At 42.8% G+C, this 18,516-nt stretch overlaps 1 protein-coding gene across 1 annotated transcript in view; it reads left to right on the forward strand.

Annotated features, from left to right (window-relative positions):
* Positions 1-18,516, forward strand: part of smg6 (SMG6 nonsense mediated mRNA decay factor) — a 418,703-nt gene that overhangs the window by 126,643 nt on the left and 273,544 nt on the right. Inside the window, 1 exon segment of the mRNA XM_078548325.1 lies at positions 6,255-6,400. Coding sequence (XP_078404451.1) covers positions 6,255-6,400 — 146 coding nt within the window.

Here is an 18,516-nt window from a genome sequence, read left to right on the forward strand (position 1 = left end):
CTACATGATCAGCCCCTTATCCTGAGACTCTGCCCCCGCATTTTAGATTCCCCAGCCAGGAGAAACGATTTCTCTGTGTCACCCTATCAAGTGCCCTCAGAATTTTGTTGGTTTCAATGAGATCGCCTCTTATTTTTCTAAACTCCAAAGAATATAAGCACAATTTACTTAGCCTCTCACCATAGAACCATCTCCTCATCCCAGGGGCCAATCTAGTGAACCTTCGCTGTACCACCTCCAATGCAAGTATATCCTTTCTTAAATGTGGAACACAAAATGGCACACAGTATTCCAGATGCAGTCTCACCAAAACCCTGTACAACTGTAGCAAGACTTGTTTAGTCCTCTACTCCAATCCCCTTTCATTAAAGGCCAGTGTACCATTTGCCTTCCTAATTGCTTGCTGCACCTGCATGCTAACTTTATGTTCCTTGTACAAGCATACCCAAGTCTCTTTGAACATCAACACTTACAAGTTTCACACCCTTTGAAGAACATCCTGCTTTTTTATTCTTATGACCAAAGTAAATAACGTCACACTTTCCTACATTATACTCCTCTGCCATCTTGTTACCGTCTCATTTAACCTGTCTATATCTCTGCAGCCTCTCTGTGTCCTCCCCACCTCCCCTACCTTACCACCTAGTTTTGTATCATCAGCAAACTTAGATACATTACTCTCTGTCTCTTCATCTAAGTCAGTAATATAGCTTGTAAATAGCTGATGCCCCAGCACTGAACCTTGCGGCACTCTACTATTCACTGCCTGCCAACCTGAAAAGGCCCTCTTTATGCCCACTCTCTGCTTTCTAACTATTAACTAATTCTCTATCCTTGCTAATATATTACCCGCCACTTCATGAGCCCTTACCTTGTCTATTAACCTTTTGTGTGGCATCTTTTTGAATGCCTTTTGGATCCAGGTATACTACATTTACTGGTTCCGCTTTATCTACCGTAATAGTTACATCCTCAAAAAAGTCTAAAAAATTTATCAAACAGATTTCCCTTTAGTAAAACCACTTTGACTTGTTCTAATCATAATATGCTTTTTCTAAGTGCATTGTTAAGACTTCCTTAATAATGAATTCCAGCATTGTTCCAACAAGTGATGTTAGGCTAACTGGCCTGTAGTTCACTGTGTTCTCTCTCCCTCCTTTCTTGAAAAGTGGTGTCATATTTGCCAACTTCCAATCTAATGGGATTGCTCCCGAATCTAAGGAATTTTGGAAAATCATAATCAACACATCCACTATCTCTGCAGCTTTCTCTTTTAGAACCCTAGGGTGTAGGCCATCAGGTCCCAGGGAGTTAACGGATTTTAGTCCCTCAAGTTTCGCCAATAATTTTTCTCTGCTGATATTAATTTCCTCACTCTTTTAGCCGCTAGATTACCGTTTATTTCTGGTATGAAGCTTGTGTTTTCTACTGTGAAGACAAACACAAAATATTTGTTCCATGTCTCTGCTTTTTCCCCATTCCTCATGATTTCTCTTGTTTCTGCTTCTAAGGGGCCAACATTTACTTTAGTTACTCTCTTCCTGTTTATATACTTATAAAAGCTCTTACAATCTATTTTTATATTCCTGGCAAGTTCAGTCTCACATCCTAAATTTTCCCTTTTTATCAACTTTTTGGTAGCCCTCTGCTAATTTCTAAAACACCCCCAATCCTCAGACTTGCTACTGTTTTTTGCAACATTGTAAGCCTCTTAATCTAATACTATTCTTAACTTCCAGAGTAAGCCATGGATAGATCTTTCTCGTTGAGTTTTTGTTTTCCAAAACCCTTCATAATATTGGAGACCTCTATCAGGTTTTTCCTTAATCATCTTAGCTTTAGTGGAAAAAGCCCTAAGTTCTCTTTAACTGTAACTCATTCTAGTGAATCTATATTACACCTTTTCTATTGATTTCATTTCCTTCCTGAATCGAGTGCCCCAAACCACCCAATGCTGCAACTGCAACTTATCTAAAGTCCTGTGTAGGTTCAATATTGACTTCTTGTTTTTGTATTCTGTGTCTATAGATACAAAACAAACCATTGCACTGACCCTCCCCCGACCTTGTCTGCTTGTGCTGCATTCTTTTAATGGCTTTATCTGCACCCCAAGGGCTCTGCTTTCTTTATTTGTTCATGAGATGTGAATGTCGCTGGCAAGACCAGCATTTATTGCTCACCCCTATTGGCCTTGAGAAAGTTATGGTGAGTTGCTGCCTCAAATCACTGAAATCCATGTGGTGTCAGTACATCCATTGTGCTGCTAAGGAGGGAGTACCAGGATCTTGGAGAGTTTTCCTACTGATTCCCATTGGCTTCAGTTTTGCAAGAGTTCCTTCATGCCAGACCTGATGTCAAGGAAAGTCTCTCTCACCTTACATGGACATTGAAGTCTCCAGCCAGATTACATTCTGTGCTCTTGCTGCCTTCATTGTCGTCTCCAAGTGGTGTTCAACATGGAGGAGTATTGATTCATCAGCTGAGGGAGGGCGGTACATGGTAATCAGCAGGAGGTTTCCTTGCCCATGTTTAACCTGATGCCTAAGACTTCATAAGGTCTGGAGTCAATGTTGAGGACACCCAGAACCACTGCCTCCTGACTGTATACCACTGTGCCACCACCTCTGCTGGGTCTGTCTTGCCAGTGGGTCAGAACATTTCCAGGGATGGTGATGGAGGTGTCTGAAACATTGGCTGAAAGGCATGATTCGGTGAGTATGACTATCAGGCTGTTGCTTGACTAATCTGTGGGACAGTTCTCCCAATTTTGACACAAATCCCCAGATGTTAGTGAGCAGGACTTTACAGGGTTAACTGAGCAGGTCTGCCTTTTCCATATCAGGTGCCTAAGTTGATGCCGAGTGGTCTGTCTGGTTTTATCCTTTCTTGGCTTTTTCATAGCTGTTTGATACAACTGAGTGGCTTATTAGGCTATTTCAAAGTTAAAAGTCAACCACATTGCTGTGGGTCTGGAGTCACATGTAGGGATGGGACTGGGTAGGGCTGGCAGATTTCTGCACCAAAAGGATGTTAGTGAATCAAATGGATTTTACAACAATCTGGTAGTTTCATGATCACCGTTACCGAGACTTTTTTTATTCCAGATTTATTTGATTAATTGAATTTGAATTCCCCAGTTGCAGTGGTGGAATTTGTACTCACATCTCTGAATCATTAGTCCAGCCTCTGATTTCCTGGCCCAATAACAGCTATGCTACCACTTCATGACTTCATTTCATATCCCACCATTTGAGATGTATCTTCCTTTCGTACTGCTCTACATGTTTCCATATCGAATTGCATCTGCCACTTATTTGCCCATTATTCATCAGTCCTACACATCCCTGACCGTAATTTGCTATCTCTCCTAAAATTTGTCATCATCAAATTTAAATATTGTTCCAATTCCCAGGTTCAAATTAAATAGGAGCAGCTCCACACAGACTCCTGTGAAACTCCATTCATCACATCTTTCCATTTCTAGAAACTTGCATTGTCTGTACTTTTTGCCTTCGAGTCATCTTTCTATCCCCTTCTCTTGAATTTAATATGCTAGTATTTTTACTTTCTCATTGCCTAACACGCAACAATTTTTGAAGATCTAGATAAACTATATACGCTGTATTTCCTTTATCCTCTGTATTTTTCAAATAATGCTTTGAATTTGGCCAAGCATAACCTGCCCTTCAGAAATCTGCATGATCGGTCCTGATGAATTTCAATTGTTCAGTAATTTAACCTTATATCACAGACTCTTAACAATTTACCAATAACTGAGGTAAGAATAACTGAGCTGTAATTTCCTGGTTTCTCCCTTTCTCCGTTTTTGAAAAAGTTGTCCTGTTTCCCACCCTCAGTTCTCTGGGACAGTTTGCAACATTCTGTTTCTACTCAAGCTTCTATCAGCAGGATGTTCAGCTGTATATCATCCAAACGTTTGGGATTTGTCCACATAATACTATACAAAAATCTCTGCTAACTGTTCTATATTGACCTTTCGTGGTTTCACATTCCCATTATACATGACCTCTATCTCTGTTGAGGAAAAGATTTGGTATCTTTACCATCCCCTAAACTTCTGTATCTAAACCTTTCTATACCTGTCCAGGGAATGTTTGGTGGGGACAGTGTAAAGGGGGCTTTACTCTGTATCTAACCCCGTGCTGTACATGTCCTGGGAATGTTTGATGGGGACAGTGCAGAGGGAGCTTTACTCTGTATCTAACCCTGTGCAGTACCTGTCCTTGGAGTGTTTGATGGGGACAGTGTAGAGGGGGCTTTACTCTGTATCTAACCCCGTGCTGTAGCTGTCCTGGGAGTGTTTGATGGGGACAGTGTAGATGAAGCTTTACTCTGTGTCTAACCAGTGCTATATCTGCCACGAGAGTACTTGATAAGTGTGATTACCTTCGACCTGGAAGCAGTGAAATAAGAAAAAATTATAATTTCTTTATAAGGTCTCTAGAATCTGTAATTGTTTTTAAGAATGTTTGAAAAGGACTTTTAAGAGTTTGCATTAATTGCAAAGGGATCAAGTGTAATTTTCTTGGATAATAAGGAATACTGGCCCATTTTGTCTGGTGACCCTTGACCTGGAAGTAGTTTAAAAGGAAGGAAGTTTAAAAAAAGCTGTATGGCTGGCAGACACAAAGGAGAGCTGCAGACACAAAGGAGGGATACAGGCAAAGGAGCTGGAGGATGAAGGCAATCAGTGCACAGATGCAGATACAAAGAGAAAGTGAACAGAAACAGAAAGAGGAACACAAAGGAGAAGAAGCAAATCACTCATGAAGAGATCAGTTTTTTTGTATGGCAAAAAGCGAGACCGAGTTCTTAGAGGTACTGTGTGAGCTGGCTGAAAAGCTGTGTGAATAGCTGGGTGTTTTCCCAGGCGTAGCTAAATCGTGAACCGGGTTGTTACTGTTTGGTCTGTTGAAAAGGAACTCTGCAAAACTACATCATCAGGACTGTCGTGGCCTGAGGAAGAGAGGGTTCATTAAAATGTGCCTTGCTGATGATAATTGTACCCGTAAAACCTGGGGGGGGGGGTGCGAAAGCTGTTGTTGGTTAGGTTTCCTGACGTGAATAAAGAACCGTGTAGCTGCTCAGTGCCACACTTGTACAAAGAATGATGTGGATGCTTGTGGTTGTGTAAGATGTATCTTTGTTGTATTGACCGTTTAAAGTGAAATTTACTTTTTTATTTGAAGCATCATTCACATGTTAATTCAAGTTTAATTTACGTTGGTTTTGCTTTGTGTTAAAAATTAAAGTTTACAAAAATGAAATCTTGTTGGTAATTTCTTCTTGGGGGTCATTTGGTTATTTTGGTTTATGGTTCCCCACAGGGATCGTAACAATGGGGACAGTGTAGGGAGGGTGTAACTGTCTAACCTGTATTGTGCCTGACTGAGAACAATTGCTGTTCACTTAAGGTGGTTGAAATGGAAATCAGTTTGGCCAGTCCCTGGGACTGACATACCTCACCTTGAAGAATGCAAAAATTCACCTGCAAAGAAGCAACTGAACAATTTTTGCTCTGATCTTTGCCTAGCTGGTTGAGAGGGAACCAACCTACCCCTTACCTGCTAACTGTCTGTTTTGCTAACTGGTGTAATTATGCACTTTTTTGCATGTGGCTTTGTCAGCTTCTAATCCCCATCTTTACTGAGGCCAATTCCTGTTAAAAGATCATCTATTTTTATTGCCAGCCTCCACCAATTCATTGCTGAATTTTGAATTTTTCAAACTCCATTTGGCAGAGCTTCTTTTAAATAGGTGTAACTTCCTTGCTGTAAGATACTCCACTGTGTAAAGGATATTAACTGTGATGTGCTGTGGTTCAGTGGTAGCACCCTTGTCTCTGAGTCAATAGATCTTCAATTCTTACTCCAGAGACCTGAGCACATAATCTAGGTTGACATTCCAGAGCAGTACTGAGGAAGTGCTGCACTGTCTGAGGTGCTGTCTTTTAGATGAGAGGTCAAAGCTGAGGATCCGTTTTCCCTCTCAGGTGGATGTAAAATATCCCAGGGCACTACTTAAGGAGAAAGCCGGGAAGTTCTTCCCGATGTCCCGACCACCCTCAAACAAACTAATTTACATGGATTGTCTCATTGCAATTTGTGGGATATTGCTGTGCACAAATGAGCTGCCCCTTTTCCCTCCTTAATTGGCTGCAGTGAGCTTTAGGAAGTCCTGTGGTTGTGAAATATTCTATATAAATGCAAATTCTCCCTGTTTTTCTATTGCAGAATGGAGACCTTCCCATCAGTGGCTGCGAATGTTCTAAAGGAATTCAGAGCACTGCTTCAGCACAGCCCATCCCCTATCGGAAATACCCGCATGCTGCAGCTCATGGCTATAAACATGTTCGCAGTGCACCATTCCCAGCTTAAAGGTGAGTTGTACTTCTGATTTGTAACTTTATTTCTTGAATGACTCGACATTGGCTACAACGCATAAGAGGCAAATGCTATAATGAATGAAATGAAAAAATAATGTTGAACTCCATCATTGCATTTCTTCCTTTGTAGTCTCTCATAGCTTCCAGATACACATCAGTCACAATACCTCAAACTGTCTCCGTTACAATATTGAAGAACTCAATCAAATTTGTCAGACATGATTTGCCTTTGACGGATTTGTGCTGGCTGTCATCTATCACTGTGTCTTTCCAAGTGACAAGTAATTTCGCCCCAGACTACTGTATCCATCTACCAACATTAAGCTGACAGATCTATAGTTGCCAGGTTTAGCCTTTTCCCCTTTTAAAAGCAGGTGTAACATTTGCAGTCTCCCAGCTCTCTGGCATTACTTCCATATCCAAGGAGGATTGAATGATTGTGGCCAGAGCCTTTGCACTTTCCACCCTCACTTCCCTCAGTAACTTGGATGTGTCCCACATGGACTAGATGACTTTTCTACTTTGAGAACTGCCGACATGTAACATTTCTCCTCTTTATCTATTGCTATACTATGCAATGTCTCTACTACCTCCTCTACTGTGACTTCATCAGCATCCTCTTATTTTGTGAAGACAAGTGCAAAGTACTTATTGAGTATCACAGCTATGTCCTCTGCCTCCAGAAGAAGATCTCCTTTTTGGCCCTTAATCGGCTCCATGCTTTAACCTTTTATGATTTATTTGTGTCAGCCATGACTCATTTGGCTGCACTCTCGTCTTTGACTCACAGGATTCCAGGTTCAAGTCCCAGTCTGTGCTTGGGCACAAAAATCAAGACTGACACTCCAGTGCAGTACCGTGGGAGTGCTGCACTGTTGGAGGTGCCATCTTTCAGATGAGATGTTAAACTGAGGCTCCACCTACCTGCTTGGGTGGATGTAAAAGATCCCATGGTTCTATTTCAAGGAAAAGCAAGGGAGTTCTCTCCAGTGTCCTGGCCAATATTTATCCCTCAAACAACATCACAAAAAAAACCAGATTATGTGGGCATTATTATATCTGTGGGAGTTTGCTGTGTGCAAACTGGCTGCCATGTTTCCCACAAAACAGTGACGACTTCAAAAAGTACTTCATTGGCTGTAAAGCACTTTGAGAGGTGGTTGTGAAAATTGCAAGTCTTTCTTTTATTTATGTTAATAAATTACTTTATGTTCCTTTTATGTTAGCCACTAATCTTTTCTCTTAACTCCCTCAGCCACTCTTGCTTCCTTTTTCTGCTCTCCTCTACACTTGCCATACCCTGCTCGATTCTCTACTGTATAATGTACCTGACATTCTTCATAAGCCACCTTTTACCATTTCATTTTAATCTCTATCTTTAGGCATCCAGGGAGCTCCAGCTTTGGATACCTTTCCTTTTCCCCCATGTGTTGTCTGCACCAGAACTATCTCCTCTTTCGAGGCATCCCATTGTAATAAAAATTAGCGACATTGCTCAACACCTGTACCCAGACCATGAGTCCAACTGTAAAGCTGAAGAGAGTTATACAACTGAAGACCCATGGGAGAGAGTGTGTTGGGTGCTAGGAGTATATATAAGAGCATCAATTGCTGTAGTGCTTTAAATTCTTTACCTGGCTACTTTGAATCCTTTTAAGCACCCAAAGTGGGACATTACTTTATAGTTTGCTAGTGCAGAGTCCTGTTCGACCCTGAGCTGAGTTTATGACCCCATATCCTTTAAGTGAGGAAGACTGCTTACTTCTACCTCTGTAACATTGTCTGCTTTACTCTTACTTCAGCCCACCTGCTGCTGAAATACAGCTCCATGTTTTTATCACCTCTGGACTTGATTGCTGCAACATACTGCTGGCCAGCCTCCTATCCTACACAAACTCCAGCTTATCAAAACTCTGCTGCCTGTACCTTGTCCTGCATGAAGCCTTGCTCACCCACCACTTCTATTTTTGCTAATCTGCATTGGCTCCTGGTTCCCCAACATCTCAAATTAAAATTCTCATCCTCACTTTTAAATCCCCCCATGGTCTTGCCCCATTCTATCTCTGTAATTTCTCCAGACTTGAAACCTGCCCCCGAATACTCCATTCCTGACTCATGCGTCTTTTGCCCCACCTTTTTAGTTGCCTAACTCTCACTTTGGAATTTCTTCCCATATCTCCTTGCCTCTCCAGCAACCTTTTCTCCGTAAGAATCTCCTTAAAACCTAACCCTTTAGCCAAGCTTTTGGCTGTGTCATCTAATATCTCCCTTTTTTGCTTGATGTCTGTTCGCCTCACCGCTTTAAAGCAAATTGAGATACTTTTCTATGTCAAAAGGGCTGTGTAAATGCGAGCTCCTCTTGTTATACTAGCAGCCAGTGGTTCAGTAGTGAAGAAAGATAATAAAGGTAATATAGGGCAGCCCTTCCATGTGCCTGGATTGCATTTCTACTCACCAAACACCTTGCTGACTGAGCAAGTCACCCTAAAGTCAGAAGCTAAAACTGGGTTTCCATTTTGGCTAATTTGTTATATTCCCATTTTCCTGCTTAATAATTATTCCAGCACAAAATCTAGTGTGAGTGAAACACTTTAGGGTGTTTGACAGATGTGACTAGGTGCTGTGTAAAATTAGGTATTATATTGTTCCTCAGTTCTGTCCAGTTTTTTCACCTATTAAGTGCCATATTAAGTTAGAACTGTTGTAAAAATAGTTCACTCACTGATATCAGTCAGTGATTTTGGCAGTCAGAGTGTGGTGTGTGAACTGAAATTCTAGTCAGCATCTAGAGTCACCTTGGTGTTGAGATGGGGAGGGGGAACACTGTGTATTGCTGCCACTTATACCTGGGGTGAGGGAGAGGGATAAGGAGGAGGAAGGGAGAATGACTGCTTCTGGCCACTAGTCTATGCATTGTGGAATGGAAGATGTTTTCCTGCAACAGTTGGCAAATTTGTCCGTTGTCCTCATTTGTTTTGTGTGTCTTTTGAGGAGCCAACTATTTATGAGGGCTCCACAGTGATTTCACACAAGGTATTTGAGCAGGTCTCTTCATTCAGCACTCTAAATCTGCAGAGGGAATTTTTCCAAATGGTACACTGTCATGTCTGGGGAAGGCCAGCCCTGAAATGACCCAGACACGTGTAAGAGACACATTAAAATGCAATTTTAAAAAAATGATGGATTAAAACAAATTTATCTCCACACCTGCCACATGAACTGGAAACTCATGAGTGAGTGAATGTAACCAGCTTAGTTCTGACACAATAACAGGGCATTCCGCTTTTCCCCATTGCCTATCCTCAATTTCTTTTTTCACATCTGGGAATGATAAAGACTACAAATCCCAGATCGGAATCATTTTCAATACAATAACACAGATTCTTTTATTGCAGTGTAGGAAGATTTCTAAAAAATGCTTTTCTTTTTGCATGTGTGCCTCTACTCCAGAATACATTGTAAATTGTATGTCCTCAGAATCTTGCATTTTGAGATTATATTGTAGCCTGCATCAACTGCTTGAGCATGGCTATCTTTCTAAGGACAAATACAGGATGAATGCAGATGAAGCAGTGGTTTGTATTTTGTTTAATGGACCAGTTTTTAAAAATAGTTTTCTCTCTTTCATCCTTATTGACTTCTGTCACCAGTGGCTTGGATTGTGCTTAGGAAATCTGTTTCCAGGCCTTGGCCAGCACTGTTCTACAAGTGGACACTAGATGGTGTGTGAGCGGCTTTGTTCCCTATTCCCTTCCTCTGGGAGCAGTTACTAGCTCCACAGTACCAGTCTGAGAACAGAGGCTAAGTGTGTGGTGAGATACAAACTGGCATCCTCAACTCCAGTGGAGACTTTTTGTGTATTGGCTCAGTATGTCCCTGAATGCAAATCATAGAGCCAGAGTCATAGAGTTTTACAGCACAGAAAGAGGCCCTTCGACCCATTGTGTCTGTGCCTTTCATCAAGCCCCTGTCTACTCTAATCCCACTTTACAGCACTTGGCCCGTAGCCTTGTATGCTATGGTGTTTCAAGTGTTCATCTAAATACTACTTAAATGTTGTGAGGGTTCCCACCTCTACCACCCTTTCAGGCAGTGAGTTCCAGATACCCCGAGCCTTTGGGTGGAAATTTTTTCTGCAAATCCCCTCTAAACCTCCTGCCCCTTACCTTAAATCTATGCCTCCTGGTTATTCACCCCTCTACTAGGGGGAAACATTTCTTCCTACCTACCCTATCTATGCCCCTTATAATTTTGTACACCTCAATCAGGTCCCCTCAGCCTTCTCTGCTCTAAGGAAAACAACCCCAGCCTATCTAGTCTTTCTTCATAGCTGAAATGCTCCAGCCCAGGCAACATCCTGGTGAATCTCCTCTGCACCCTCTCCAGTGCGATCATGTCCTTTCTATAGCGTGGCGACAAGAACTGCCCACAGTACTCCAGATGTGGCTGAACTAATGCTTTATACAGCTCCACTATGACCTCCCTGCTCTTGTATTCAATGCCTCAACTAATAAAGGCAAGTACCCCATATGCCTCCTTACCCACCTTATCTACCTGCCCTGCTGCCTCCTTCAAGGATCTATGGACATGCACACCAAGATCCCTCTGATCCTCTGTATTTCCTAGGGTCCTACTATTCATCGTGTACTCCCTTGCCTTGTTAGTCCCCCAAAATGCATCACCTTACACTTTTCAGGATTAAATTCTATTTGCCACTGTTCTGCCCATCTGACCAGCCTGTGTATATCATTCTGTAGTCTAAGGCTTTCCTCCTTGCTATTTACCACACCACCAATTTTTGTGTCATCTGCACGCTTATTAGTCGTACCTTCTACATTCATGTCTAGATCATTAATGTACGCTACAAACAGCAAGGGACCCAGCACCCAACCCTGCGGTACGCCACTGGACACAGGCTTCCAGTCACAAAAACAACCTTCGACCATCACCCTCTGCCTCCTGCTACTAAGCCAATTTTGGATCCAATTTGCCAAATTGCCCTGGATCCCATGGGTTCTTACCTTCTTGACCATTCTCCCATGCAAGACCTTGTCAAAAGCCTTACTGAAGTCCATGTAGACTACATCAACTGCACTACCCTCATCTACACACCTAGTCACTTCCTTGAAAAATTCTATCAAATTTGTTAGACATGATCTCCCCCTGATAAAGCCTTGCTGACTATCCTCGATTAGTCCTTGCCTCTCCAAGTGGAGACTAATTCTGTTCCTCAGAATATTTTCCAAAAGTTTCCCTACTACTGATGTTAGACTCACTGGCCTATAGTTCCCTGGTTTATCCCTACCACCCTTCTTGAATAATTGTACCACATTAGCTGTCCTCCAGTCCTCTGGCACCTCTCCTGTGGCCAGAGAGGATTTGAAAGTCAATGTCAGGGCCTCTGCAATCACCTCCCTTGCCTCACACAGCAGCCTGGGAAAAATCGCATTTAAAACATCACCTATGTCTTCTGACTTCTCTCACAGATTGCTTTGATCCTTAATGGGACCTACTCTTTCTCCGGTTATCCTCTTGCCCCGAATATACTTGTAAAATGCCTTTGGATTTTCCTTTATTTTACTCGCCAGTGTTTTTTCATGCCCCCTCTTTGCGCTCCTGATTTTTTTTAAGTAACCCCCTGCACTTTCTATAATCCTCTAGGGCTTCCGCTCTTTTGAGCACTCAGTATCTACCATAAGCTTCCCTTTTCTTCCTTACCCAGTCCTGTACATTCCTCAACATCCAGGGTTCTCTGGATTTCTTGGTCCCGCCCTTCACTTTTACAGGAACATGTTGGCACTCTCAATATTTCCTTCTGCTGTAATCCAGGGTCTCCACTCACACTGTATTAAGCTGATTGATCTGATTTATCACAGAGAGGGGCCCTAGATATGGAGCAGAGTGAGTGGAGACCCTGGGATTGGGAGCAGGGTGAGTACAGAGACCCTGGGATTGGGAGCAGGGTGAATGGAGAATCCCTGGGATTGGGAACAGGGTAAACATAAGGACATAAGAAATAGGAGCAGGAGTAGGCTATTTGGCCCCTCAAGTCTGCCCCGCCATTCAATAAGAGCATGGCTGATCTGCCCCAGGCCTCAACTCCACTTTCGTGCCAGCTCCTCATAACCCTCTACTCCCCGATAATTCAAAAATCTATCTACCTCCTCTTTAAATACTTTCAGTGACCTAGACTCCACAACTCCCTGAGGTAGAGAATTCCAGACATTCACTACCCTCTGAGAGAAGAAATTCCTTCGCATCTCAATTTTAAATGAGTGCCCCCTTATTCTGTAACTATGTCCCCTAGTTCCAGATTCCCCCACTAGTGGAAACATCTTCTCAACATCTAACCTGTCAAGCCCCTCAGAATCTTGTACATTTCAATAAGATCACCCCTCATTCTTCTAAACTCAAATGAATAAAGGCCTAACCTGTTTAGCCGTTATTGATAATTCAATTCCTTCATCCCATGAATCAGCCTAGTGAATCTCTTTTGAATTGCCTCCAATGCCAGTATATCCTTTCTTAAATACGGGGACCAAAACTGTACACGGTACTCCAGGTGCAGCCTTACCAAAGCCCTGTATAGTTGTAACGACTTCACTATTTTTAAACTCGAACCTCCTAGCAGTACAGGCCAAAATTCCATTTGCCTTCTTAATTACTTGCTGCACCCGCATGCTAACTTTTTCTGTTTCATGCACAAGCACATCCAGATCCCTCTCTGCAGCACTTTTTTGGAGTGTGTCTCCATTTAAATAATAGTCTGCCTTTTGATTCTTCCTATCAAAGTGCATGACATCACACTTTCCTACATTAAACTCCATCTGCCAAGTTTTTTCTCGCTCACTCAACCTGTCTATATCCCCTTGCAGATTCCTTATGTGCACATCACCACATGCCCTCCCACCTATTTTTGTATCATCAGCAAATTTGGATATTTGGGTGAGTGGGGAAACTCTCGGATTGGGAGCAGGGTGAGCGAGGAGACCCTTGGATTGGGAGCAGGGTGAGTGGAGAGACCCTGAGATTGGGAGCAGGATGAGTGGAGAGACCCCGGGATTGGGAGCAGGGTGAGTGGAGAGACCCTGGGATTGCGAGCAGGGTGAGTGGAGAGACCCCGGGATTGGGAGCAGGGTGAGTGGAGAGACCCCGAGATTGGGAGCAGGGTGAGTGGAGAGACCCCGGGATTGGGAGCAGGGTGAGTGAGGGGACCCCGGGATTGGGAGCAGGGTGAGTGAGGGGACCCCGGGATTGGGAGCAGGGTGAGTGGAGAGACCCCGGGATTGGGAGCAGGGTGAGTGGAGAGACAGCGGGATTGGGAGCAGGGTGAGTGGAGAGACCCCGAGATTGGGAGCAGGGTGAGTGGAGAGACCCCGGGATTGGGAGCAAGGTGAGTGAGAGGACCCCGGGATTGGGAGCAGGGTGAGTGAGGGGACCCCGGGATTGGGAGCAGGGTGAGTGGGGAGACCCCGGGATTGGGAGCAGGGTGAGTGGGGAGACCCCGGGATTGGGAGCAGGGTGAGTGGAGAGACCCCGGGATTGGGAGCAGGGTGAGTGGACAGACCCCGGGATTGGGAGCAGGGTGAGTGGACAGACCCCGGGATTGGGAGCAGAGTGAGTGGAGAGACCCCGGGATTGGGAGCACATATAGTGATCACAACTTTGCTTTCTTTTTGTTGAAAAAAGTCCTGTATTAAGTTTTACTGAATAGTACAATGGCAATAAACCCAGAAATCCCAGAGTGTACTCGACAAAAATGGCTCCTGCACACCAATAAACAGCTTGGAAGTAGGCCAGGGTGTTTATTCAGTGTGCGGCAGCCGTTTATTGCTTAGTACACTCTGGGATTCTTGCATTTATCACTTAATTTTCACTGCCTCTTTCAGCTTACCACCACCACTACGCTTCAGCAGTTTCACTAACTGCTTCTGCCTTGATCCAGTGCAGTTTGGGGATTAGAGAGTCCTACTTCAACCCTATCAGACCTCAGTGTTCATTTGCCTTCACACCGCTGCTCTCAACCCATTGTAGCTGAGCACACCACACTGAATTCCCCTTACACCTTGTTGCTGATTAAAATCAGACTACACCTTACACCTAACACTTCAATTAATAGCAGTGTCTATGCTTAAAACTCACCTTGTGCAGATTTGGAAGAAGATGTTGCACCTTTTTACAGTCGGTCTTTCGTTTTTATGAAACTCTGGTGAAGATATCTTATGGTCTTTTTACAGCAAGCCATTTTGATGTAAAAATGAATTCAATTTGTACCCAGCTGTGCTCAATTTATTAAATGGGGGTTCCTGTTTTTTCTCCCTAATGTTTCAAGTTCCTGGAATTAAAACCATATCTTGTGCACAAATTTTTATGTTATTATTGTATGAAATTCGCCATCAATCATTGGTCATTAATCACTCGAGGTGCACACAGCACCCTGCACAAACGCTCACCATATGCTGAGGAAACACACAGCAAAAGAGGGCACCCAAGAGAGTGAGAGAGCCAAAAGATGAAGCTTCCCCCCCTGCCCCTTTGTTTTTAACTCTCCTCCACCTGCCACCTCCATCCCATTTCCCCCCTACAACCTTGACTGTTGAGCCTGGCTATCTTTATCATTCTGTTTCTCCTTCAAAGAGCCTGGCACATACAGTGTTAAAAATCTGTAGTAAATCTCCACACTGTGGGCTGATAGAGCAGACATGGTGCAGCTGGTATAAGACACTGGTGGTTTCAAGAACTGCTGTCTGTTGGGATTTGGTGTCTGCAGAGAGAGAGCGAGAAAGGCTGAGGTGGCAGGCTGCCAGCCCTGGTTAGCTTGCCCCCACTTTAGTCATTTCTGGCCAGACATGGATTAGTCTAGTATAAGACCCTGGGCACTTCACTTGCTGGCACTGATCGGCAGGATGTGGGATTTTTTTTTGTGTTGGCTGACTTTTTTACCTCTCTGAGAATTTGGAGAGCTATGAGATTCACTTTCTTAATGTACAGTTTTCCTCGAACAGCCCTTTCTGCTGCGGCTGCTTATTAATAGATTACATATGTGGTCCTAGTTTACATCAGTATTGAAATATTTTACGTGGGACCGAGTATATTTCCTGAGGAAATTTTAAAAGGATATTTATTGGAGGTACAAAAAAGACACTAATTTATATTCCTTTTGATTTCTAACACATGAATTTAGTTAATAAATTAAAATGTTATCAACACAATAAGATTTGAAGCAGGGAGGTTTGATTTGGTATGCGTGTTTGTGGACCATTGCCGAAGTCTGACATTTTGGAATGCTTGCTCATGAACCTTGTCCAGAGGCATAAACTCTGGGCTAATTGTTGTCTCTCCTGATCCCACATTTTGTACAAGAGTTTCTTTCTTTCCCTAACCCCTCTGGGCCCCTGGATTCATCGGCCTGTGCCATTTCTGGCAGGTTGGTGAATTGGCATCCTGCTGTGAGGCTCTTGCTCTCTCTCAACAACCATGCTTAGTGGCATCCACCCTTTATTATTTGAAAGAAGTTGATTGGAAACTAAAGGTTGGATTATTCTATAATTGGGTGACTGTTGCAGTATCAGCCTGGTATCGGCATTCTTCTGGAATATGGAATTATTCAATTTAACAATGCACCAGGAGGCTGTTCAGGCCAGTGCACTCATGCTAGGATTTTGAAAGAGTTATACTTTTATCATAGAATCACTCAGCACTTCGGAGGCAATTCGGTCAGTTGTATCTGTGCTGCTCTTTTAAAGAACTATTCAATTAGTCCCACTCCCCTGCTTTTTCCCCATAGATCTACAAGTATAGGTCCAGATCCTTCAATTTTCACCTCAAATATTTATTTGCTCCCTTTTTACAAGCTTATGATTCATTCTTCTTCAAATGGAGCATTCCATGTCTTTGAACTTTTGCTCTTTTTTGATAATAAATTAATAGCCTCTAGTTACCGATTAACTGCTAGTGGAAATAACTTTTATCTTGCTACCGTCTTCATTTTAGAAAGTTGAGTAGGATTCATAGGTAAAAGGAATTTTAAAAAAAAATTGAGGGCAGTTTTTTGTTCTGGATATTGGTTGAATGCCAGAATTGGAGGGCAGGATCTTATATTGATGGTCTAGGCAGAGGCCTTCTTTGATGGTTTCCATCTCTCCAACAGGACCTGCATTGGTTGAGGGTAAGCTGCACCCTCCCTATCATAGCTATACAATGGGCACAAATTAACATTCATCTGGACCAATACCAATCAAGAAGGATTAATACAAAAGTAAAATATTATAGATGCTGGAAATCTGAAATAAATGTAGAAAATGCAGAAAATATTCAGCAGATCAGCAGCATTTGTGTAGAGAGAAACAGAGTGGATGTTTCAGGTCAGTGACTTTTCATCAGAATTCTGAGTTCTGTTTCCCTCTCCACAGATGCTGCCAGACCTGCTGACCATTTCCAGCATTTTGTTTTTCGTACCGGACTAGAGGGGTCAGGAGTGTGGTGCTTTGTGGGTGCTTGTTGCTCTGTGCTGAGGCTCAGTTAGATAGGTTCTTGACTGACAAGGGAGTCAAGGGTATAGAACTAGATGGGAAAGTAGAGGCCACAATCAGATCAGCCATGATCTTATCAAATGGCAGAGCAGGCCTGAAGGGCCAAATGGCCTACTCCTCCTAATTTGTATGTTAGTATGTATGTTCACACTCCCACAATACATGGAGTTTGCTGTGCAAACTTTTTATAAGCTACCTTTGGTGCATGACTTTACTGTCTTATGTACTGTAAGTATGTTAATATATACATCTGGTGCTCCACTGTCCGGTAGTTTCCGCTCTCTTTATTTTAAAACCTTTAAGTGCTGAAGCGTGATGCCAGCCAGCACTGGAGAGTTGAGTTAGTTTTTTGGATTTGTAATTTGAATGACATCATATATCGAGATTCAGTTTTTGGGGAGTGGTGTTCAGATGATGACTGGTGACCTGTGCATGTGCAGCCTCCCTGTTTTCCCTGCTGTCTGACACTGTTCTTGATGTAGCAATAGAAACTCATCAAGAAGTGCAAACTTTGCCTGGTTCACGCTGTAATATGTCATCAGTTCCAGAGTGTAGCCAGTTTCACATATTTAGTGGCCAGCTGCACATTGTAAAAGTCACAGCACAAAGAGAGGACATTTAGTCTACCATTCTTTTGTTGGCACTAACTTCAGCTAGAGCTAATTGATCTAATCTCATTTTACTGTCCTTTACCCTTATCCTTTTATATTCTTTAATTTCAAACATTTAGCCAGTTCCCTTTTAAATCATATATCCTCTGCCTCGTGGTAAAGCAACCCATGTTCTAAGAACCCTCTGTGGAAAACATTTCGTCCAATTCCGGCCCACCCCCACCCTTTTTTTGAACCTCACTTTAGCTCTTGCCTCTATTTATCCCTGGAACCCTGGCATGCCTTTTACTCCTACTTGGAATATATTTAACCTGCACCTTATCCGTCTCCTATTTAACTGTCTCCCACTTTCTGATTTGGCATTTTTCCCAGACCAATAATCTGGCTGAGGTCTCCTTTCATCCCACTGAAGTTAGAGAATTTCCAATCCAAGATCTTTATCCTGGATTCCTCTATTTTCTTTATCTATTTTCAATGTGACTCTAATCAGGTTATATCCCAGTGTTCACCCTTCAGAATACTTGCTCGTTCTGCTTCATCATCCAGAACCAGATCCAGGCTTGCATCCTATCTTTTTGGACATGTAATGTACTGATTCAGAAACCGTCCCGGACATGTTTGGAGATCTCCTGTCCATTTTGACCGCAAACATTTGTCTTGTCCTAGTGACTGTGTAGGCCAATTCAAATATCTCCCACACCTGCAACTGACACTATTGCAAACATTGTTCAATATCTCAAAATCGTACTGGGCTTGTGTTACGTTAAGTGAGCCTTGAGGTCAGCTTTAAAACCCGCGTCCTTTTGTACGGCAGAATCATTCAACACATTTTAAAGTTCATTGCTGCCCTTTCACAATAAAAACTTCTAAGTTTTTGTTAAGTTTCACTATGGTGTCATTGGCCTTGATCTTAGTTCATTCATTGCTTATTCTACTTTTATTGTTGCCTGGATCAATCTGTAGAAAC

The sequence above is a fragment of the Cetorhinus maximus genome, chromosome 9 (genome assembly GCF_964194155.1).
Source record: "Cetorhinus maximus chromosome 9, sCetMax3.hap1.1, whole genome shotgun sequence".
NCBI classification, from domain to species: domain Eukaryota; kingdom Metazoa; phylum Chordata; class Chondrichthyes; order Lamniformes; family Cetorhinidae; genus Cetorhinus; species Cetorhinus maximus.